Source organism: Aythya fuligula, chromosome 3 (assembly GCF_009819795.1).
Source record: "Aythya fuligula isolate bAytFul2 chromosome 3, bAytFul2.pri, whole genome shotgun sequence".
Lineage (NCBI taxonomy): Eukaryota > Metazoa > Chordata > Aves > Anseriformes > Anatidae > Aythya > Aythya fuligula.
In genome coordinates, this window is record NC_045561.1 from 19,975,348 (window position 1) to 20,001,545 (window position 26,198).

The 26,198-nt window shown below is 34.6% G+C and overlaps 1 protein-coding gene across 1 annotated transcript in view; it reads right to left on the minus strand.

Moving 5' to 3' along the window:
- GPATCH2 (G-patch domain containing 2) overlaps positions 1-26,198 on the minus strand; it is a 123,867-nt gene that overhangs the window by 17,250 nt on the left and 80,419 nt on the right. Inside the window, exons 6-8 of the mRNA XM_032184026.1 lie at positions 20,971-21,035; positions 18,277-18,316; positions 15,147-15,217 (exon numbers count right to left, since the gene is read on the minus strand). Of these exons, the coding sequence (XP_032039917.1) occupies positions 15,147-15,217; positions 18,277-18,316; positions 20,971-21,035 (176 nt within the window). The remainder of the gene's footprint in view (positions 1-15,146; positions 15,218-18,276; positions 18,317-20,970; positions 21,036-26,198) is intronic.

Genomic DNA, 26,198 nt, shown 5'->3' on the forward strand with positions numbered 1-26,198 from the left:
TAATATTTAAACAAAATATGGAGGAATGAATATTTATATAACACCGATGTTAAACATGTTATATACCCCAATGAATAATGCACTTATATGCAGAATAAGTGGTGTGGTAAATGATACATCAAACACTGTGCAACTCTGTGTTTTCTCTTCGGAATGAAAAAGTGGGAAAGTGTCCAGGAATACAAGCAGGATGAAAGATAAAAATTAATAAAGTCAGGCAATTGAACCTGAGGACCCAAGCTACAGGAGTAACAGCTAGCAGCATTTGAGTTATTTTACCCTGAATTGATTATCTGTTACACTACATTGAGATATCTAGATTATTGATCTGTAAGATTATGGTACTTGGGTCTCCCCACTTTTCCTCCAGGCACACCAAATAGAGTTGCAACAAATAACACTAAGTAAGGACTACTTTGTTATTGTTGTCACCCTTCATGTAGAACACAGCAGTTACTTTTTAATTTAAATCAATGAATGTCTGAAAGGCAGCCTTGTTCCTTCAGCGTAAATGAATCATTCGTCTTTGCAAAGTGCAGCAGCGCGATCACCAGACAAGGTGAGAGTGGGTATTTCTTTGTTGTCGTCGAAAATACCATGTGCCACAAATAAAGAACAATACGCTACAGCCCCAATTAAGCTTTGTCAAATCCATTTTTATGGCCGCTAACATCAAACCTCAGACTAACTCTCAGTTCTAAAGCCGTGTTGTTTACTTTCACTAGGTCTCACCGTCTGATCTGCGCTGTTGGTTCAGATTGCAGCAAAACAAAAAGCCAGGGCTTTTAAGAGGAAGAGACAAGAACTATCACAGCTATTGAACTGGCAGGTTGGATGAAATGAAACATTATACTTCAGCCACACAGTACATTTTGAACTGTTAGTAATGGAGGTATTAGAAAGTAGGGAGAACTCTGACCCTCAATCAGGCTAAGTTCAGCATTATGTTCCTTAGCATTAAATCAGAAGAGCGAGGATTACAGAAAGGAATATAGCTATTTGCCTGACTTCTCTCTACTTATCCCTAGCTTGCTTCTAGCTATCATTTATAAATAGTACTCTGGAGGGGAGCCAGGCATTTTATTAGGGAAAAAATAAAACTTGTTAAGACCACCTTGCCTGAAAACTTGGCTTTTGACGTGCTGGTGACAGGGACTGGAGCAAGCAGTGTCAAATGGAATAATTTTTAAGGAACGACAACAAGAACTTGTCGCCTCATTGTATGCATTTACAAATAGAGGCTTTCCAGAGTATTAGGCCTAGTTAAAGCTGCCCTCTGGATAAAAAGTGTTCCTAAGCAGCCTCAGACAAGCTTGGGAGACAAACAGATGTGACTATGGTCCCTGGCGTTTGGCAAGAACACTCACTGTCAATAAGAAAAATATGAGCATGGACAGGGCATCAGCTGCACCATGGTGGAGCAGGCCTGCAAGTGTCACAGCCGCGGCAAACTTGTGGCAGGGGGGAATCAGAGGGCTGCAAAAGCCAGGCTGGTGTGAACTTATGCTAGCATGCCAGGAATTGTTGTTGTTGTGTCATGCCTCAACATATTAAACAAAAACACCGGAAAAACTACTGTCAATTTTTATTTATATATTTAAATCTAGTGTGCTGAATTTAGATTCTCCATTCTACGTGGTAAATAAAAAACTGAGGACAGACTGGGGAAGGCACTAACTGTAAAACAAACAAAAAAAACCTTTTTGATAATAATAAACATAATGAAAAGTAGTTTTGATACTGCAAATATGTTTCTCCTCTGTACAGAAGCAATGTCATGCAAAGCAATTCACACACATCTATACATCCCTGTGACAAACATTCACTCTGTCAAATTTTGTTTTCTTCTTCTTAAAGAGTTGCAGCTTCCCTGCAATTTCTTTTTTCAAGGTACTTGCCCTTGCTATGGTAACAAGCCAAGAATTGTCTCTTTGAACTCCCCAAATAATTCTATCCATGCCCATGCAACACAAACTTCACTTCTTCCATAACTGTCAAAGCTCAACAAGCAAGTATTTTTGATGAGTGCCTTTTTTTTCTGCTGTTACATACATTCACCTCTCCAAGACATTTCTAGTAGGTTATTTCAGATTTTTATCTAACCTGAGCTTTGCAGTCAATGGACCGTTTGGTTGCATCCCCTAAATGAACTGCTGTGGGATGGAACCTACAGCTGCACTGTTCACATGGTGATCCGCCTTGTGAGCAACTGAACTCAGACAGTGGTTCCTGACTATCTCATTAGTAATTATAATCTTTGCTGCTGTTGGAGGTAGAAATTCCCTAGCCTAGTCTCTGGGAAGGCTAATGCAAAGACCTGGATCTGTTATCACTGACATTCCAAGTGTAAAGAAAGAAAGAAACAAAAACAAAACAAAACAAAGAACAACACCCAACATAAAACAAGCAACAACAAAACAAAAACAACAAAACCAACCCTAACCTCTCTCCCAAATTAAAAGAAATCCTAATAAAATCCAATAATTTATCCACAGTCTCTTCAGAAAGAAGTGAAGATGGTGTTAAATAGCAGGTAGCTTCCCTTGTCATGGCTGTCATCCCATTTTGGGAACTCTGGGTACTAGTGCATTAAAAACAAAATATTTGCATGTTTATTTTATATGCTTCATTGTAAGATGTCTGTTGCTCACTTTACTCTTTCTGCTTTTAGCAGCTGTCACTTTCCTTGCAAGCTGCAATGCTTTGATATCAGAGCAGTTGCTTTCGTTAATGCACTGTAATTGTGTTGAGCAGTTACAACGTCATTGAACGCAAGCTTCATTTTGTCCCCCAGTATATTTACTGTCAAACCATTTACCAGACTACACTATGACATTGCTAAGATAACTTCTAAGTAATGGAGACAATGGTTTTATGCTCTGTGTCAAAAATGCATAAAAGTACTGATTGCTAACAAAGCCAGATGTGGAATATTGTGTATTTTTTGTTTAACAACGTTTATTAAATTTCTGTCCTCTGATTTGGAAAATCCTATGCTGTATACTATTACGATGTAGTAATGTTTTCAAGCTTGATTTCTATATTGAAATTAGATGAATCTGCAATGATCAATACTTCTCTATCCATTATATTCCAATGAGCATCTCTCTCACCTGAGGAACAAATTCACTATAAACAGTGCCACACCATTCTGCCACAGTATCAATGCATTCCTGCAGATGGCTGTAGAACTCTTCAATTTTATCATCACAATGCTTTAGGTAATGTAAAGGCTTGACAAAAGTTTAAGTGAACTTCTTTAACAAGAGATTACAATAAGACAAGAGTTGACCTATTTGCATTTTAGAAGGGACTTGAGAGAATTATTTTGAAGTGGAGATGTAACTGTCACTGTCTTTTCATAGTCTTAAAATACAGATAAGTAATAGATATGAATATGGGTATCACTGAACAGAGAATACAGTGAGGACCATGAATCACTTTAAGTTTGAAATGGCTCTTATAAACAAAAATTGAGTAGGGAATATGTGACGTAATGTTCAGGTCAGCAGCTAAAAATTAAAAACAACAACAACAAAACAAAACAGCAACAACAAAAAAACAGAATTCACAATTGCAAAAGATAAGAAAACCAATAAAATGATTAAAAAATGAAGTTAAAAAATGATTAAAAAATGAATGCTGCACAACTCAACTTTACAAAATTAAAGCATAATCTGAGTGAATCTCCAAATACTCAAGTATCTTCAGCATGAAAGTAACACTGAAAAGGATCTCAAATTCTTACACAGAATGGACCTGTAGCACAGACTCTCATTTATTACATAGCTTAAAATGAAGACACTGCTGTATGTAGTAGCCAGTGGAAGCACATGTATTGGCACTGCTTAAACAGAACTTGGATGCATTTTTAACTATTACTAATTTTTAACTCTTTAACTCAAGACCATCCAAGTCCATAGAACAGTTTATCATCAGTTTAGAGGTAAATACAATTTAAAAACTATGTATGTTTTACTAAATGTCCAATCACACTACTAGCTAATTAGATACATTGAGCAAAAACTTCTACACATCCTTTTGACTAAATCTCCAGGAGTATGGACCAAAAGCTACTACTCCCTGCACTGTCAAATATACATACTAGGCAACTGGTGCTGTAAATCTGTGAAGATGATGCTGTATTACCCTACAATTAACCAATAATTGTAAGCTTTACCACTGGCATTTACCTCAGTATAACCACAGAAATAACACATGACAATTTCATAATATAACACTGAAATAAGCAAGGCACATTTGCTTTTGGGGAAAAGAATATGAAAAACAATGGTTAGGGAATTTTATAAGGGAAGATTTACTCATAAATCTCGAATCTCCTCTTTTCCTTGTAACACACAGCTTAGTGAAAATGTGAGCACAGCCCCTGGTCTCCATGTGAATCCTCAGAGAACAGTAACCCTGTGGTAACATGTGCCCCATGAGCAATTACATGGATGGAACGTTCCTTGTCCGTACTGAAAATGGTACCTACATCCTACAGTGCATGTGCAGTTCAAGTAGATATGCAGGACACTGCTGTGAGGTCATTTCCGTGGATTAAATGACAACAAATGAGAATGAGCAATATAACAATATAATGTTCATTCAACAGTGAAGCTTAGGACTCCAGATCTTAGTGTAATGATACAGAGCAATCTTGGGAAACAGTCCAGTAACATTTTGATAAAAGTATTTGAGATGTCACTCAGTATAAATTTACCTGACTTACCTATTTTGTTGTTTGTCATAGAAACATCACATGCATGTGTGCCTGGTGTTATTCTGGGCACAACGTATTAAGCGCCAGAATGGTCCGCACTACACTATAGTGTAGTCTACACTAAAGCTACCATGGTAGCTGCATTCTTGGTAAACCTTCAGAACCTTCTTCAATTAACCTATCTTCTAGAAAAAAATACATTTGGTAATGGTATGGCTGAGATCATATGTTCCAAGTATACCTGAGGTCTATCCTCTACCTCCATTATACTCTTCTGGTGCATTAGAAGGATTTTGTGGCTTTTATAGAACTTGCAAAATCTGCATTGATTATAATCTGCACCAGGAAACAGGTTCCTGCAAATCAGAAACTTAAATATCTCCCATTTGCTTGATTTTGATTTTAATATGTAACATCGTTCACAATGTATACACATTCCCTTACACTAACTTTATGGAGGTTATAGAAAGAACACCCCTCACCCTCTACTTCTCTCTTGGCTAGGAGTAGTAGACCAATACTGCTGCAAATTAGTCTTGTCTGCAAAATATGTTAAAAGTTTTCACAGAAACTTTATTCAGTGCTAAAGAATTGGCAAAATAACAATGAAATAAATGTCATTTGCAGCATAAACATTAATTTTTAATGGTTATGAAGATGAATATGGATTTCTTCTTGGTATCACTTTCTCAGACACCATTCACGTGAAATCAGTGCCACACTTGATTCCTCTACTTCCTTTACAAACACTGAACATTTCTTCAAACTTGTCTAAAGAATGATATCATCTATAGAACAGATTGCAGCATCTGCCTCCACAAGTGTGAAAAATATTACATTAACTACAAGAGCTATGCACTGTATTTTCCTTTCATTAAATTTTAAACAGATGTGATAAAACAATGCAACTCTGTCAAACTCCTTTCATACTAAGCCAATCTGTTCACAACATAACTTTAAACGTAAGGGTGACATACCTTTATATTGCAACCTTATTATGAATGAACAAAATAAAAATTTCCTTCTGTCCTCATAAGATTATCTGTATCCTAATCCTTTGTGCTATCTTTTCAGCATTTTTAAGTGTCATTTAAGTAGTCATATAAGTAGTCCAAAATTTATCTAACTCTGCAATTCTATACAGACACAGCAAACACAATGGAAAATACAGATTTATACTACTATAGATGTTGTGACACCTAATCTCAAGTCACTTGTACTTTGTGAATCAAGAGTCTGTAAAATTTTGTTCTCTATTAGAGGCCTACTGCCCTCAGAAAGGATAATGCATTGTTTTTTCTTGTTTCTAATTAGTAATTTAAGCATATGTTCAGCATTTAACTCTAAATGTTTGCCTTTTCCCCAAGCTCTAAGACAGCTGTCCAAGATGTGAATGCCAGAAAACATTTAAATATCAACATCTGTTGAATTATGTTAATTTAGTGTAATATAATTGGGCATGAGTTGGAATTGATCAAAAGTATATGAATTACACAAAGGCAAATCCAAACCAATATCTTGGTGTATGAACAAGTCACCAAGGAACACGGAGGGAATAAAATCAAAAAATCCACTTCTGTTAAAAATTAAACAGCTAAAACTACAGCTTTCTTCAACAAATCACATGATTTCACATTTTCAAGAGAGGAAATGAATATTTATATCAGAATATTTCAAAATATTTATGACAGGATGTTCCAGTATTATTTTGAATTGAAGAACCCCTGATAAAAAATAGTAATGCTGATATTTGTGTAATTAGAAAATGTAGCTAGGAAACAGGTTGTGGTAATATTATGCCATTCTGTTACAGGGCAATATTGTTCTACAAATTCTAAAGCAAACTTTTTTTTTTTTTCTCTCTTCATCTTGTGACAACATCGTTAATATCCAAAAGATATGGGTCCTGATCTATCTCTGAAATGACTCGGAAAACATCTTTTTTGACTTAAGCAATAACCATGGGTTTGAACAGATACTTTCACAGAAGGACTGGATAGCTTACTCAGCTACACTGTTTATTCCAGGTATTTCTGAATACGTATTTGTTTACTAAGTATGACTAAATATAGTCGGTACAGGACAAATGTTATGTTGTTGAAAAGACTTGCAAAACTTGTCTTACCTACAGTTCTGGATTATATTCATATAATGTTAAAACATTCCAGCATTAGTACCACATTCAAAATTCTCTTTTAGAGCAGGTACAGAACATGAATTAACAGCATAAAAATCCATCACAAATATCTAACATAGTAACTTAAAAATGGAACAAGGGAAATATAAGTTTGAAAGCACTCAACTTTTATGCCAATTTCCTCCTTTGCCTCTGTGTGGAGAAGGTGAGAAAGTATGGACAACTGGATTGTATTTGGTCCACTGTGAGAGACCAGTAATTCAATTCATGCAAGTAAACAGCCAGCACAACGTAATGATGTTCAGCTGGCCATTCAGACCTAGATCTAGACCAGTGATCCAGAAGCTTTTTGTCATATTACAAACAATGCAGTCAGTAGTTAACCTACTGCCTTTCAACTGGTTCCAAGAAAACAATCCTGAAGCTGGACCACAGCTTCACTCTCCTCAGTTCTTCTACTTCCATATTTTTAATACTAAGCTTGACAAACAACTCTTTAAACAATCTGATTGTCTGGCCAAGATAGCACCTATAAATCTGACAATAATATTGTAAACAAATATATAATTGTGTGCATGGAGAGAAGAAGGGAAAAAACAAAACACAAAAAAAAAACTAAACCTGACACTGAACATTAAGCAAATTATGCTTCCTAACTCTCTGCACCCACTCATCTTAGTAGCTGTCATGAAACCCCATTGAGTATAAGGGGCCTGCATATGTAGGAGCAAATGCAAAATCAGACTTTCTAATGACAAAGAAGAGGAGGTAGGAGAAAGTTAGAAACACTGACTTATCTCTTCCTGCTCTGTATTAATTGGTAGTATTAACATTTCTGAAAAAAAAAAAAAAAAAAAAGTAACAGAAGTCTTAGCAACACAAAATCCAAAAATCAGCATGCTGAATACCGTCTATTTCTGCCTTTTGGAAGCTACAACAGTTACTGAACAACAATTTCCAAATAGGCTGAAATGTATTATTACAATAAATGATCAGTTTCAAAATATCAAAACCAACCAAACAAACGAAAAAAACATGGAAATTCTATATAATATGAAACAAGCTAATTGTATTTTCTTCATTACTCTTCCTCTCCTTAGTTAAAACCCCAGTTTGAACAGAAGTCAGTGTGCCTGCACCTGTTGCTCAGAATTTGAGTCAGTGTGCACCAGTGGCTGCTGCTTTATATATAGAGTTCCAGGGATCCCTACAAGATCAACAGAAACTCGATGTGAAACTTACACAGTTTAAATTACAGTAAGAACAGAAAGATGCAATCCCACCCTTCCTTAGCACATGGCTATCTATCTTTACATCAGTGGTATATAGCTTTCATGTACCTGTATGGGGAATCAGAGAGGATCCAAATTTTTGGATCATCCTAGTAGAAATCATTTCCCCAGCATGAGTCTTTCTATGACTGCATGTATGTTCATGTTGGGACAAATGAGTGCTGGAAAAACAGAACATGAAATGGCCTCTTTTGATTGCACTGTTGCTTAACAACAGACTAAACAGTTTGCAGAACTACAGCACAAGTTACTGTGCATTGCTCCTGCACTAAGCTTTAATAGCAGGAAGGGCCTTAGCTCCTCTGAAGCCCGAATGAACTTTATCCTTATGCCATTAGCATTTTAACAGGTGAACTGAAACAAAGCTTGAGTTGTGGAGTACAAACTGAAGCAAGCTGCACAAAAAAAAACGAACAAAACACAGGTGTGAGAAACAAGCATATCTTGCTGAAATTCAGGTATTTGACAGATAGAAATTTGCTGTCAATTCATCCAGGGCAAAATTCAATCCAGATTGTACATAAGGAAGATGTGGAGGTACAGCATTTCTGGAGGTTCACTGTCTCTATTTTTATTTTTTAATCATGACTAATTGACTTACTGTTAGTTCATACATTCATGTATACCTCCCATTCAATTTTAAATAATATATATATATGTATATAACTTAGGAGCCTACTTATGTACAATATTATAAATTATATTAGCTTTTAGTGTAGTAACAATGAAATTCTGCTTGTGGTTTTGTAGTTAAAACTTAGTTTTGCATTACAGATGCAATGAAACCACTCAGAGCATATCAAAGAATGTATTTTCCAAAACAGAGTATGGTCTCTTCAAATCTTCTGCTACTTCTGGAAATGTACTCATAGGGGCTGAGTTAAAATGGTATGATACTTTTAAGACAATTAGTGATTAATGTCGATTTTATTAATTGATACTTTAAATCTATCCATGAACCAATAAAAAAATATTTCCATACAACTAAATCTCTCCAAAGCACCACATACTGACTACATTTTGAAATAGCAAACTGCTCTCTCCCCTGTCCACAAAGGAAAGTCTTTTCACAATCTTAAAAATAAAGCCATAGTGCAGAAAACTCAAAGAGAAATTGCCCTCTTCCAAAATGGCACTGTCTTTTCTCAAAGAGGAGACTGATAGAATAACATTGTCCCTGAGGGTGACAGCAGGGGAAGAAAGCAACGTGTCCTCAAACATTCACATAATTTAATCTGGAACTGCAAATACTATTAAACATGAATCATAACTGTAGAGTTACTGCTTCACGGCACTCCAAAGAGGAGATAAAACTGCTTAGTAGTTAATTTCTAATGATGTAAACACATTTGGATTTTATTGTTGTATCTGGATCTCCTGCATTATTAGCTTTAGGGTTACAAGATATTAACTCACTACCTTTAATAGTTGTACATTCAAATTAAAAGGCATGTTTAAATATTACCTTTTAAAGTATTTTTGTTGGGAATATGTTCACGTGATAGCAAAAGTGAATCACCTAATAAAACAGCTATGCATTCCTTAGTTTTATTATAGTGTAACTACGTGCACTTCTTCATGTTTAATTTAAAATCATAATAAAAAAAAAAAGGCTGAATTTACCTCCTCTGGTATTGTAATTTCATTCCACAAAAGCCACATTAAACAATTACAGTTCTTGTAATTAACCAGTAGTCTAATGTACAGTTTTCTTATTCCAATCTATTAACAGCTGCTCAAAAAATGTAGTAATTAATGGTTTCATTTATTTTTGGCAAACCTGCAACACGACAAATAGTTTTGTATCTGCTGCAAATTAGGACTCTTTCCCAAACAACAGATGACACGGTGGGAAAGAGGGAGCAGACAGAATCCTTGCACATCTTTGTCTCTTTAGAAGATCAAATAAAGAGCAGCTGTAATACTACTTGTCACATCTGTTTAAAAACATACCATATCTACATCATCAGATGAAAATGAACAAGTGCTATACAAATGTACAAATAACGGTTTCCCTTCCAAACTGGGGAAGGCTGAAATTCATATTTTTAACCAGAGCAATAATACGCTTTTGAAAAACTCTCATCAGCTCTCTTGTCATTTTTCTTCTTAGGTACTTTCTTTAAGAGAATACTGTTAGTCATAAAAAGTAAAAAGCACAAACATATGTTCTTGAGAGACATCATCTTTTACAAGACACATAATTAAACTGGATTGAGAACACCTAAGAAAAGGAGTGAAGCAGTTGCAGAAAACCTGGGGAAGTCATAATTAACATTCTGTTTAACTGACACTTACCACTATTTAGTAGCATCTCCTTTACATAACACTTCTTGAACTACTTCAGTCTTCTTTCCAGAAGGTCTCTCACGCTACAAAGACCTATATTTCAGCCTGGGCTATCTACTAAGGCAAGAGCAGGCTTCAAGGAATTCTTGCCATCTCAAAACAGAACCACAACAGGTTACCTTTGGAAGAATGGCTCACCATCCTCCATGTGTATTATAGAAATTGCTCAGTAGGTGCTTCTATAGAGTTTTAAATAAGAATTAAGGTTCCACCTCACGTTATGGTCTACTTTTCAGCCACAAGAAGTAGTTCATCCTAAGTTGCCGCTACATTGATAGAATAGTTAGCACAGCATCAACTACCTAGTTTAAACTTAACTAGTATAATTCTACACCACCACGAAATCACTTTTGTGAGTATGACTTAGCCTACTTTCAAGCCAGGACTGAGCTACGTAAGAATTACAAATAGCTTTTTGCCTTTTAAAGATCACTGAGGGAATTTTTGAGTGTGGAAAGCCAACATGGAATTATCAATGTATGACCAAAAAACTGGCAAACAGCAGAAGTTTGGGTAGTATTTTCTTTTCATTTTTTCTCCACTCATGTGTGTGTCATAAACTCTACTTACAGTACAATAAGAAAAAAAAAGGTAGATAAAATAATTAGCGATACTTAACAGGAACACACTGCAAAAAGAAATACGGAACAAGACCATTATGTACTGTAAAGGAAATAATTGTACAAATGTATTGGTTTAACTTACTCAGTAGTCTGCTGTTTTCCCAACCTGAAATGTTTCTAGATTATAGCAAAAAATAACTAGTTATGGCATTGACTGTATAACCAAAGGCAAAGTAGTAAGTTGCTTAAGTACTCTGGTTAGTCTGTCAAGCAAGAATAAAACTACTTCCTACCTTTATAGGGATATTGTGAAGACAATACTTAAAAAATTAAGAGGCACACAGACCTCTGTGTGACAGAGGTCTTCTAAGTACTTAGCAGGATAATCACATGTTCAATATAACGATGCTATAGCAGCTTAGCAAAATATGGTTCAACTCTGTCTCCACAGCTGACCAAATGCGTGTTCTTAGCCCTGGGGAATCTTCCTTTAGGTAGAACTCATTTTTATAAAATTTTACAAAGGTGACTTAAGAAAATGTGTTTCTCCTCATGATGGGAGCATGCAAACAATGAGCACACGATCAGCTATGGCAGTTCAGCTGCCAAGCAACAACTTGTTAACTCACCATAACTCAATCATGTTCAATTGTTTGCCCACAGCCTCGGGCTACAGACAGACATTTGGTCTGCTAACAACTGCGCCAGATGAAGACATTACTATCCCAAGCTATTTGTTATCACACATCTGCTGGAGATTATCATCTCCACAGCTCTGCCGGAGGAAGAAATCATGTGAGCATTCCCTAATATGGTTTGTACAAAACCAGCCAATTTAATTTAAATAGGTGAGTTGAGCTTACCAGGCTGGTTTTGCCCAAAGCACATTAAAAAATGCAGACAAAAAAACTTCTTTACTGGCAAAAGAGCAAAGGACGAAAACAAGCAGAATTAAGAGAATTAGCACCTTCAAGCAGTGCAGCAGGCTATAGGAGGGGACTGCTTCTGTCCTAATGCAAAGAGATAATTTAAACAGAGAACTTTTTCAAGGTTTTGTAGAAGGAAAAAAAAGCTTTAAACCAGTAATATGTAGCACTGTGTATACAATTTAATTCATCAATGGCAAAAGCACTTGTAGATTAAAACTCATCTGTAAAGGTATCATAAATAGATATGTATTTTATAATGTGTCAAATACAGAAGATCACATGTTGAATTGTATCAGCATCGTATAATCTAACCAGGTTCTAAGTTTTGGGTGCAGGACTGTCCCTCCTTAACATTTTGTTCATCCGTAGCCTTAGCAGCAGTTCTCAACAATCAAATTATCCTTCCAGTAATAAATCTTGGTATTAATTTGCATAGGATTGGCTCATAATTATTAATTTTCACAGAAGAAACCTAACAAGCAACCCTGTATGGTAAACCTTACTCAGAAAGTATTCAGCGATATTCCATTATAGAGAGGCAGCTGCAGACTTCTGCAGTGTTTAGAGCTCCACACCTTTCTGATGTATTTACAGAATAAATTATTCCACAAGTCACGGATCTAACGTAACGCAGGTATTTACATATTGTCTACATGCTGAGACAAGAACTGTGTTCACTCATCCAAAAGGGGTAAAAAAAAAAAAAAAAAAAAAAAAAAAATCGAGGCAAGCATAAAAACACACATCTTATATACATATGAAAAAAAAAGAGATGATGTCTTTCAGAACAGGAAAAGAAAAGATACAGTCCCATCAGTAGAAATACAGTTATGTGACAAATATTTAAATAAATAGCCAGAGAAATTCAGTCCTGCAGTAGGAGAATCAGATTAAACTGTATTCTGGGTAAGTATAAGCATTCCATAGAATTTCCAATTCTTATCCCACTGCTGTTATCCTATCACCACATTTACCAACAGAAAAGCAAGACATATAAGGTCACAGCCACTACTACTTCTCTGCCTCTTTTTAAAGAGGTTACTCATCTCAGTGCAACTACTGTAATAGTTTAAAACATCAACTAATCTAGAGTCAATTTTAGAATGCTTCAGACTTTCAGGTGCGAGTAAACACTTGCATTCAGCAAAAGATTTAACTGCATATGAATACAGAACAATGCAATCGTGAAAGATTTGCGGCAAGGTTATTTAATTCGGAAGGAAGCGAAAATTTGCTGTAGTGTGACCTTGTGACACTTGATTGGTATCATCGTAGTTCAGTGGTTTTCAAAGTATTTGGACACAGGCAAATTCTAAATGACAGATTTCCATTTTAAGATTCCGTACACAACAATGGAAATGCTTACTTGCAACTGAGTTGGAGCTCACCATTTTATTAACTGTGAACAATATTTGCTATTAAAATAGTAACTTCTGTTAGGTACTTCATTATGCAAAAATATTTTCTTTCTCTGTCTAGACTGGTGAAACTAAGATTAACCCTTATGGTACAAGTGACACCTTAAAATTAATTTTTAACACAAGCGACCTTGAACATTAACCACAGATAAATCTTACATATGTCACAATGTTATGAATTTAATTTATAAGTAAAGAAATACCAGAGAAACTGTCTTGAATTGAGTGGTGATAAGTACTATGAACACATGAGGATATAAGGTATGTATTTGTCACGTAATGATCCGATACATCTGAAACTCAATCTCTATTTTGGTCAGAACGGCTTTTGATAAAAAGTGAAATATTAGGTTAACGAACATCTAAACTGTAGGAAGAAGGTAGTCACTAGAAATGTTATTGGCCTGACAGAAAGTACAGTTGCACATGATGCAAATTAAATTAAATTCTTATTTTCAGTAGTTGAACTGTTGAAAGTGTGTTAAAATTTGTTCAATATACATCTTATAAATAATTACTTGATATTCAAAGACAGCAGTCAGACTATAAAAAATATCATTGCCATAAAAACCTGAGAACTAGTCTTTAAAGTCATTCCCAAGAACTGACAAAGTTTCCATGGTACACAGAGAAAATGATGGTTTTCTGTAAAAACACAAATAATTGTTGTGAAATAACCTGATGCAAAACTTTTTTTTTTTTTTTTCCTTAAGAGACATAGCATCTGTTTCTGAAAATGAATGACCAGCACTTGCAAAAACAATACTTTAAAGTGTGTAACCAGAACTTTTATACAATGAAATAGATTCATACTTATTGAGCATATTTTTGAGGGAACCATGGAATCAACTTTCCAGCTATTCATCAAAACAATTATTTAATCATATGAAAAACTAATTTCACTATAACCACATATACACTAAAAGGCAAATGCTTGAAAGACAAGTTCATAGTCTCACTCAAAACCATAGTATTTTATTATAAAAAAAATCTGTTATAGTTTTTCAAAACAAGCCATTTGGTATCACGACATCAGGTTTACACAACAACATAAAAATTGTGTAAGGTACTATGTGTGGCAAGGGGAACATTTTCATAATTTCTCATTTTTTGAAAATACTAGAGTTAAAATAGCATTTGGCAGAATAAATTCAGCAGATAACATACAAAAAAACAACAAAAAACAAAAACATCTAAGAACAGACTCCTAGACTACTGCCTACCAGTTCAAAGTTTAACTCCTTTGTTTTTTTTAAGGGGAAGAAGCAAGCTGGAAGATAGACTAGATTTGTTTCAATAAGTCTTCACAATGAGATTTTTGTTGTCAAAACATGATATAAGAACAATTCAAGTGTTACAGTATTTGACTTATCTTCTTGATATCAAAAGCATGCATGCATAATGGTAATTTCATACATTTTCAACACTTAACTTACATGCCAGAAGCACAAAATTCGTTTTGGTATCCATTTAATTCTGATGTTTACTAAAGAGATTGAGTTTAACAAGTAAAACTGGATACAGATTCAAGTAAAATCTAATATATATTTATATATATGTATGTAAGTAATACAAAGATTATGCTATATAACTGAGATTGTTTAAAGTAAATCACAAGAGCAGAAGAAAAATGAAGAATACCCCAAAAGAATGTCGTCATTTCTAATACAAAAATTTGAGAGTTAAATCAACAACTGCAAAAACAGTTTTAATGAGAGCTGCAACATTAACTTACCTGCTAGCTGTTTTTACAGAGCTGTTCTTCTTGTGTCCTCTGTCCGATCGGTTGTCTCGCAAGAGCTGAAGCTATTCAAAAAATGTTCAGAACAGTTTCACAAACAATGCCTCTATTTGCTTTTCAGAAACGTTACCCTGACAATGCCACTCTTTCCTGTCTTTTGAGTAATCTTTCAATAATAGTTTTACCCTAGACTCTAAAAGTGATAGAAACCTAATAAAATTTTACAGTAGTAACTAAGATTGCAAGATACATACACAAATATCTACCAATTACAAATTACTAAATACTTGAAAATGAAAACCATTAAGCACTCTAAAAGCAGATTAGAAGCCCATTCACAATGTCACATTTAACTTATGTGAAAAATTTTATAATTTTCACACTCAAATTTTCAAAATAAAAAGTGTTGGGGAACACCTACAAAATATTGAGGTTGGTGTTTGTATCTAAGCAATTATGAAACAGTTGTAAACTCTTCTAAGCCTCAGGAGCTTTTACAATTTGAAAGCTGCAGAAGCAACAGAAACACATTATTATAACTTCCCACGATAGTAATGAAACAGGGGTAATGAAGAAGTCACTCAATTATAGTACTGACTGAACTTCTGGAACAATCTTTGATTTACTCCTTTTTAGATAAATAAATGAAGACTTTTCATTCAGAGTATCTCCAATATTCAGAAGTCTATTTCCAGCATCGTGACATTTGTCAAGATGGGTAAAGTGGCAGTAACAGCAAAAAAGGCAAAAAGTTGCAGCAGAGAAATCATATTAATCATATATTGAATAAAGCATAAAATAAAATATTGTTTCAAAACAGACTATGGATAAATGGATCTAATATCCAAGGAAACACAGTTAAAAGTCCATTAGAAATTAGGAAGTCACGAACTTTATGAGTTGGCCAACCATACTTGCTTGTTGTACAGGGAGTGCTCCTTGTCATTTCAGCTATTCAATTTTCAGATGCAGTAAACTAGTACACTCTTATTTTTAAAGGCAAAGGACATATAAAGACACTTTATTTTTATTTATTTTATACATTATTGCAAAATACTTTTTTCATTTTCTTAGAGTCAACAAATCGGGGCAATTGCAATTCTTATTTAAATGTAGCCACATGTTTTACCAGTATGACTATCATACAGTGTATGTCTGTCTCATGATGAGGCTAAGGAGAACAGTTTTATTATTATCAGCACCCTCTGGTAAGTAAAGTGCAATTATGGCATGTAAAAATACAGATCACCTGCCAGATGTTAAGAACTTGTGTGCAAATGTAATAATTTTAATTTCAGAAATAAATTTAAAGAGGATGTATTAAACACTTATATACGGTATGGATCTTCACAACTTCAGTGAGAATTCTGTAGGCTCTCAAAATTGTCATAATTACATTGCAACATCATTCTCATTTCTTTTACTGATCTAAAAAAATTATGCACCAGTAGCACATGCATGATTTGATGACTTAAGATTTACTTCAGAATTCATGAATTCAGTCTAAGTTATGAATAGAGTGAACTTAAGACAATCTCTGAAACCACATCTCTTAGGTAGTACCAAATAAACTTGTAACATTTAAAACTAAAGCTACTATTAACTGAGAAAAGATGATACTCTATTAAGAAAGACAACCAGACAACCAGTATATTAGAAAACCCACTTAAAAACAAACAAACAAACAAAAAACACACTCAGACTCATTTTAATCTAGGAAATCTGATTACTTATAGCATTTCAGGAATAGGATAAAGATACCCCAAGATGAAGCATGCTCATATTTAAAATGCTATTTTTACTGCACTTCTTCTACCAGGAAGTATGTTCAAAAAATGATGCCAGTTAAATGTGAATCACACAAAGCTGTCTGTTTAGACATTAAATAAGTGTCAGTCAGCCTCCTGCAACATGTCAGAAGTTCTCAAGTTACAGCTAAACTGTATTGTGTTTTTTTTTTTTTTCCACCCTGACAGTTCTGAGCAACTAAAATAACTTTCAGAGATTTAGTTTCACTGGAGTTTAAAAGAAGTGTGGGGCATGGAAAAGAGAACATGCTGATTAAACTCTGACTTAGCGGAGTTACAAGTGTTCATGATGGATCATTCCATGATGAACGTTTTAAAAGAGTTTATGCATCTTATTTCCTTTTGAAATTTCAAATTATTTAAATTTGTAAATGTACTACTGAATTGGCACAGATCTGATTGAATAAACTGTGTTATAACAAATTTTGCCAACTGAAAAATGTACCATGGAACCACAGTCTTTGGTGCATTCAGTAGATTTGGTGCATTGGTAGATTCAGTTACTTTTACTGGACATTTGATATTAACTATAAAAACAGATTTATTTTCACAGTTTTAAGTTCTTAGACAATATATTCTGGTTGGACCTTACAACCATCCATAAAGAAAGGTATTCCTCCATGTCTGAAAACAAGCTAAAGAATTAAGGTGTTACATTACTGATCAAATATAAAAATGCCTTCATATTCCTTTGAGCACATCCCTAGTCTTGTGCCTCTTAGGGACTACACTGCAGAGGCTCAGGAAGGAAACCTGTAGCTTTTCCTCACACAGTATCTGCATCATGACACCCTGCTTAGCTAGAAATTATGGAAATTTAACAGCTCCTTTTTGAGTGCTGTAGTCTTTTTAATCAATGAAATCTTAAAAAAAATGGAATTGAAGATCATCCTGTAGAAGCCTGCCCACTCTTGTCCCCCTTCTGTATTTCCTGATTTTGCAAGTCAAACATTTTGCTTTGCAGTGTTTTGAGAAACAGAATATTTAGAGATATTTCTATTAACAAAATAAATTAAAAACAAACACACAAACAAAAAAAAAACAACCAACCAACCAAATGCAATAAGAGATTTTTCATTTAACCTGTCAAAACTCAAGGCAACAACTGCAATTAAGTTACTGATTCAAGATTTTTAATTACCTAAAGGTCTTTTTGAAATGCATCACTGTTAATAAATTTTCTTACAAGGAAATATGGAATTATACTTGTTTTGCTCATCATCTCTTAAAATATTAGCCTGCTGCCTCTGGATTACAGTTAGTTAAATTCCTTAATACATCTCAAGTAAACTGTTTTTGATCAAAGCGGTTCTTACCTGGCTATGTTCCTTCCTAGCCCCAGGGCTAAACCAATGGCTGTGGAAGAAAAAGAAAAGACAGGTTTAACAATATAACTAACAAAGCACATGCTGTCATATGACCAGTCTGTGCGTGCTTTTGGGTATTTTATTGTCTGCCAGGAAAATACAGCCTTTGGCTATGCTTTATTTTAATGGGATATTTTTATTGAACGCTCAAAGTCTGTTTCAGCTTTGAAAGAATGCACTACAAATGTCACTTTTGAGTAGCCACTAGCTTTATAGGTAATTATATTTTTTCAAAGAAGCTAAAATAATATATAAACTATAATATTTTAATATAGTATAATGCACATGCTATACATAAAACTAATCCTGTCTTTAATCCTGGTGTTGCTTTTTAATGATTATAGCTGGAAAGATTTTTATATACTGTGGACTATCTGGTAATCGTTGCATTACTTTACTGACTCAGGTCTGAGTCTGAATCTGAAGTGACATTCAAAGTCAGTAGATTCAGTGGATTTACATATAATTGCACAATTTTAGCTATTAGCAACCTTATCTCACAGAGATGAAAATTTGGACCAAGGGGTTGATATGGAGGGACAAGAATTCACAACATGACTTTTTGACTTTTTCTTCAACAGAAGTAAAAGAATATTAATATTGGTTCGCATACAGACTTTGATCTCAAGAGCTGAATTAACATCTGTATGTAGCTGTAGCAAGCATTATACAAACTCATGGGCAAATCTTGACACTTGCAAAATAAAGAGGAGAAGGAAAAAAATCAAAGAAAGGGGATCTGAAATTATATATAGTACCTATACATTACTCCTGTAAGTAAGCAATGGGTTTTGGGTAAAGGATAAAATAATTCCATCAATTATAATAATACACAAAAAGACCATCACATTATCAGCAATTATGATTGTATGGCTCCTCTAAAAGTGTAAACAAAGTTCATAAGCTTAACCTGGGTCACACTTTTTCATGAGTTGTTAAATTGAATACTCCTTTTTTTTTCTCCCCACAACATGGTAGAGAAGCTACCTAATGACACTAAAATGTTTAGTTTAACAAGTAAACTTTGAGAAGAAGCAAAGTTCATGGAATTGCCTGATCTAAATTACTGAACTTTTTTTTTTTTAATCACAAATCTGAAAGTTCTTAGCTGATCATCAGTCCACCCTCTCAATCTTCTATTGTGAGTACATAACCATACGAGACCAGTTGTGACTGAAACCTACATATTGCTAAAACCTTTTCATACTTTTAAGATGATTAAAGCAAATAAGTGTGAAATGAAATCAGAATGACAATATTAAAGTTGAAAGTATACTTTGAGATAAAAATTAGTAAGCATTAATATGCTAGATATGAAACACGTTCATCAACTGCACTGAATAGTTCAACTGTTATTGTAAAATAAAAACTGAAAAAAAAACAGAGATTTCATGCACACACAACTTTGAGTGGATGAAATGAAATAAAAAAAAGTAGCATATCTTAGTGACCCCCCCAAAAAAAGGTTATGCACATCCAGACAATATCTTAAGAAAGCTAATGAAGCAAAGAATTATAATGGGTTACATCTAAAATCCTTGTAGCTGATTGTCAAAAGCAAATGTTCAAGGAGGAGCAGCAGACTAGAGTATGTGTAGAATCATCCTTCACAAACACTCTGCCAGTTTGTAGCTAATCAATGGATTACAGACTAAAAAATTAGTGCTACTTATTTCTATTGAAACTGCTGTGCTATATTTTTTTGTTTCACATTTAGACATTAAATAAACCTTGATAAAGAGTAATAACCCTCGTAATGAGGGATGAATCTTTATGTCACACATCTTTATAATTTTGGCTATTCACTTAAATTACTGTTATTTATTTGTTTTAATAAAATGAACAAAAAGTGAAAACTATAAAATATTAGTTGAATTCCTTTACGGTAGAAATAACTTAAGGAATCAAAACCTCTTCAGTCAACATGCACGTTAGCAAGTTATGTGGTCTGTGTATCCCAAAATACATTATTTCCTAATCATCTGTGCCCGTGCTTTAGGTGTATGATCTGGAAAATATAGGAAATATGGAGAACTTGCATCTTCTTACCACAATTATACAAAAGAGATTACCAAGAAATAATTCTTCTAATGTTGTCAGCTAGTCAGTATAACAGTTCACATTGATTGCACACGGGAGTGCCTAAATAAACTGAATGACATTTCCTATTTACATATTTCTGAATAACTAGTATCTTCTTGCGGAATTCATGATAACCTTCTTCCTCAAACGATATACCACCTTTAAGATTCAAGAATGCGAGGCTTTTTTATTTTCATTTGTTCAAGTTCGGCATTTCTGAAATCCTTTAATTTGGAGAAAAATAAAAGTCTTTTTAAACAACCCATTACATTTGATATCTAACTTATTTCAGAGCACTGAAGGGTGCTGCTTTTTAGAAAAGCATACAGTGAGCAGGTTAATAAAAACACATTTACAAAGCACTGCACTTCATGTTTCATTAAGAAATATAAAATGAATTACAAAGGATTATAAATATTATTAAATAAAGACCATTATGTAACTGAGCTGAGGATCCCTTATCACATTTGTACAGTTGTAGAATGTTGCTTTGGGAAAGTGGTACCACTGTAAATGCAAACAGTAATAAAAAGAGTGTTAAGTCTCATCACCAGTACTCACTCATGGTGAAGAGAATCCTGGGACAAGTGAACTGTTTTCCTGCTACCACCTGGTCCTGGAGTTATCTAAAAGAGAAAAATAGGCAAAAAAAAGTTGTCTTTGAATTACAGGGCAGCACATGAACATAGAGATTGTTTATTAAGGAATCACATTGCAAGTACTAAACACTGTATATCTAATGTACTGTCTATATTTTGCAAATGCAATTAGCAATACCTGCTTTTTTTTTTTTTTTTTTTTATTTTCTTTTCTTTTCTTTTTTTTTTTTTTTTAAGTAAAATCTGAGTCTTTAGGTCTTTTAAGTCTAATTCTGATCAGATGTCATCCATTCACAGATGTCTGGGGCCTAAGGTACTTTTCAAAACTCCCGATGCACTTACTCTCTAAAAAATGAAAGTTTCGTGTTTTGAAAAATTATATTCAACATACTAATAAAACCACTCCCACACTGCCTTTGCATCCCCAACACTACGATTTGAAACTCAAGTTAATATAGAATAAAAAGCAAAGATAAAATTATTTTTACCACACTATACTGCAGTCCTTGTCTAGTCCCCTATATACACTGAAACCAAAATAACATAATTTGTTCAATCTAAACATGATCTTAAGAATGCGTGACAACACTTGCAGACTTTTGCTGTAATGTGTAGATGATAATATTCTGGTATTATTCAAGTAGACAAACAGCTTTATTTTTATAATCTGCTTAATAGAACTAATTTGTCTGCACATGCGGATAGGTAAAAGTAGGATTAGGGACCTCCTAATGAAACTCATGCTTGAAGAAATAGAGCAGAATTTCTGCTGGAAAGAATGCAGAAACCGATTTTCTGTTGCTTGGACATAGTTTTGTATGCAGGAGATGACCAGAGGTGGGAAAGAAGTCAGACGTTCCGCCAGTTTTGAAAGAAGGCCACAAAAATTCAACAATAATACGTTTATATGGCTCAGGCTTGCCAAAAGTACATAAGCAAAAGATTCACAGATAAAAACAGCCTACACTTTATTAAAAGAACAATGCGTTCAACTTTTAAAGAAAAAAAAACTATCTCTACTCATCTAATCTTCTGAAAAGCCAGGGCAGTTGGAGCTCCAAATCTGGAAAACTTTCAAAGAACACTTGCTAAAAAATTTAAAAGCTCCATGGCTTCAAAATAGTTGATTAAATTATGTTTCTTTGACCTTAAAAATGCTGTCACAAGGGGCCAAATCAAGGAACTCTCAAGTACTGTCACTTTTCTAGCTGGTGGTGATTCAAAAGAAGCATATAAATCTTGCAGGCATATAAATCCCCAGTAAAGGAAATCAGGGCAACTACATAATTTTGCTGTCTCAAGGATTCTCTTGAGCACAGAACACACATGGGGGGGGCAGCACCTAGTGCTTTACCAGCGTTTGCAGTTTATTGTTTTACTAGGTGGACTGAGGCTGAACATATACATGTGGTAACAATGAATCAGTGACCAAAGTTTACGCAATGTTTACGTTATCATTCATCTAATAATTAGAGCAAGAAACATGATTTCACTAAGGCAGGCCTAAAAATATGATTAAGTTGTTTAATATGCAATTCCTAAATTTTAAGATTAATAACAAAACTGTTACTTTAACACCATAGGTAAACATGTAGCTCAGCTCTCAAGAGTTACATCCTGCATTAATCTCAAAATGAGGTTTTCATGCTATTCCAGTGGGTATCCCTGGAATATAGTAATCCATTTTCTACACTATGGCTATAAGAAAAGCCGACTGTGCCTATGTCATGCTTTGTTAGAGGTTCATGATCACATTATCTCATGGTGGACCTGACACTTTTATTCAGTTTACAGTATGTTCTGTGTACAGGCAACTTATTTCCTTTGCCAGGGCTGCTGACAACCTTTTCCACACTATATTAATCTTGTTTACAGACTTTATCTCGGTACAAATATCAGAAAACTGAACTTTTTATCTCAGGGAGAAAATAAACAACATGTTGACAGAAGCAAAAGCTATTTTCTGGACTAAAATTGGTTGTTTACCTGCAGCCATACTTATGGAAACAAGTTTAAGTTTCCAGCTTACTCAAAATACATAATCTGAAATTTAATAAGCATTGAAATTCCCAGAAAAAGCACTTGATAAATTGCCAGTTTAAAAATAATATAAAAAACACAAATACATTTTTCCACTAATTTATATGAGAATATGAACCTGTTTGGAATACAGTGACAACTGATCACAGAGCACACTGTTCAGGTTTTTCTTATATACCCTAGAAAGCTTAAATTACCAAGCAGCCAAAGAATATTTATAAAATTAAGATCATAGTGCATAAATACAGATCTTTAGATAAAACAGAATGCTGATTATTCTAACGTTCACAATATGTAATGCAAATCAATTCATATTTGCAAAACTGTCCTCTAGGGTGGGAAAACAAAATTAAACAAAGAACTATCACTCATCTTGATCTGATAACTCACTATTAGAAAAATCTACTCTAAACTTCTGCTGAAGCTCCAAAGAACCGAGAACCATTTGCTCTGGAAAGAGGCAGCAGATTCAGGACACTTATGTCTAAACAAATACCTGCTCAACTGTACATATTCTTCATTCATGTAGAAAAATTGCAGAGTTATCTGAAGCTGATTTAGAAGTCCCAGTGCACGAGAAGAAACCAGGAGTTAAAGTAATAGTTTTCCACTGAGTAACTAAGAATAAATACAGTTCAAGGTTTATAAAAGTGTTTTTTGTTTGTTTGTTTTGCAATTAAATTAATGTGTGCACGAGTCTGAGTGCATATGTGTGCATATGCAACAGGGAATCAGTTACTGTGATGGAAGACTGACCAATCTGCCCTGTTTTAAACTTCTTGGCAATGGTCAATTCTTACACAGTATTAAATGTCCTCATTTCACACATGGAACTGTTAGCTTTTAACACTCCCATGCTAAAGTAGCAGTGAGCACATAGTATTATAGCACTGATGCTACGTAGTTAGCACCAATAGCTATGGTACTTGGTGGCTCTTAGCCACAGGGGTCAAGTTGGTAAGTATTGAGCCATCTGACAAGAGGAGCTGGAGTTTAAATGAGCATGTCTTCCTCAAATTCTCATCAAATTCTCCTTGCTTATATTTGGTGATTTTATGCTATTGCTCCCTCAAAAAAAAAAAAAAAAAAAAAAGTGTGGGAGGTAGTCTTCTCTTGTTAATACTAGGTACCTTGCTTTCTTTTGTCTTACTGGTCATCCTACTTTATTTTGGTGGGTGTTCTTTGTGCTCATCTTCTTCGGTTGTTGGCATCTTTTCGTTATTAGATTCCTCCTGTGTGCAAATATTCAGATGTTTCTTTATCCCTTTATGTGAATAATGATCACATAATTAAAAAATATGCTTATAAGTTGTGTCTGCCCATGCCATTATAGTGGTACAAAAGAGCTGCATACTGTTGTGACTTATACTGTTTTAGTACACCTACATGAAGGTTCAAGGCAAGCTAATAATAATTAAATCCTCTTTTGTAGGATTTATATAGGATCTACGCCCCTATCATAGCCAGAGTTTCATTGACTTGAAGGTATCTGCTTCTCTGCTTGGACAAACATAACAGCCATTGGCACTGACCTGAACTTCAACAAGTCACATTATTACATAGCTGGATGTAATCCTACTCATAATGGATCTTAGGTAGCTATAACCAATACAAAAAGTGGAAGTATTTCTAGTTCTTTATCCCAATTAAGAATAGCAGCTTTTCGAAAACTTATTAGATGTATCAAATGACTAGGAATGATGTCACAGAGGACAAGGAACAATATTGATCTTCAAAAGTACAAAAGAAATATCATACGACTTCACACAGCTCAACTGTACTGTAATCTGTAGATATGTACATATGTACATACTACTGCAATATGCTCAGCCACATAAAGCAGCAAAATAAAGTGTGCAAACGGGAGGTAGGGTGGACCTTTGAGCCTCCTCACTTCCCATGTTCCTCTTAGGCAAAGTTGCAAAGTCTTTCAAGCTACACATTGCACATGACATACTGTAACCTGCAGTTGGTATGACACGAAGAAATCTTAAGGTCATCCTTGGAACTCACTCTCTTTTGGCTCCAAGTCCTTTTTATTATTGCTTAAGTAACAAGGCCAGGCATTGGCTACAGGGTTTACAGCATCCCTGAAACACTGTCAGTCCAACTCTGAGCCAACGTACTCCTTCAGAGTGCTTTCCCAAGAATGCTCAGCCTAGGAAATTATGGCCCATATGGATGGACACAATAACATGGAAAAGTTTTAAGGAGTCTATAGCCTACTTCAGAAAGTTTTCAATATATAGCAAGCTTCAGAAGGGATATATGGAAGGATGGGGAGACTAAATGGATAAGGAAGGAAAAGAAGACTTCACTCAGCAGAAACAATATTATGTACAAGAGCTGCTGTTTTTCAGCACTAAGAATATGGAAGAAAAGATACAGAATAGACAATGCAACTGCTTTCACCTTTTTCAGTAAAGAACAAGATTACAGCAAAGCACAGAGGTCAGTCAGCCAAACTGTCCTTTCTTAGTCCAGTTTTATTCTCTCTAAACGTGGAATTGGTTATTTGCCATGTGCTGCTAAGTATTTTGAGAACTATGAAAAAATCATCTAATTTGAGATAGAATTGGCAGCAAGCTGCAGTTAAAAGCTGAAACTACTGAAGTTTTCCATTTTCAAAGTAGGCATTTTTGTCAAACAAGAATGTTGTTTACAGTTTTAAAGAACATTTCATTAAATCAGCAAGTGAGGCTAGAAGGAAAGTTTATTTTGCCAATAATAAAATATACATTTATGTATAAAACTCTTTTCAAACAATGGAACTGGTTGCCTGGAGAGGGTGTGGAGCCTACGCTCCTGGGAGTTTTCAAGACCAGCTTGGAAAAAGCCCTGGGCAACCTGGTCTGCCTCATAGTTGACACTGCTTTGAGCAGGAGGATGGAGTAAAACGACCTTCAGAAGTCCCTTCCAACCTGAAATATACTATGATATTAAAGGGTGGATTTTTATGTATCTGTGTATGAGCTTATTAAAAAAAAAAAAGTACATACATAGTGGGGTATGACTTCCTTTGAAAACAAAGGTCATCAGGTAGCAGAACACTGTGTTATGTGTCTCACCTAAGCTTCAGTTTATGCCATAATAGTTGAAGTCTAGTGAAGCTCTTGCTATGCCCACATACTCTTCAGCAAGAGCAGTAAA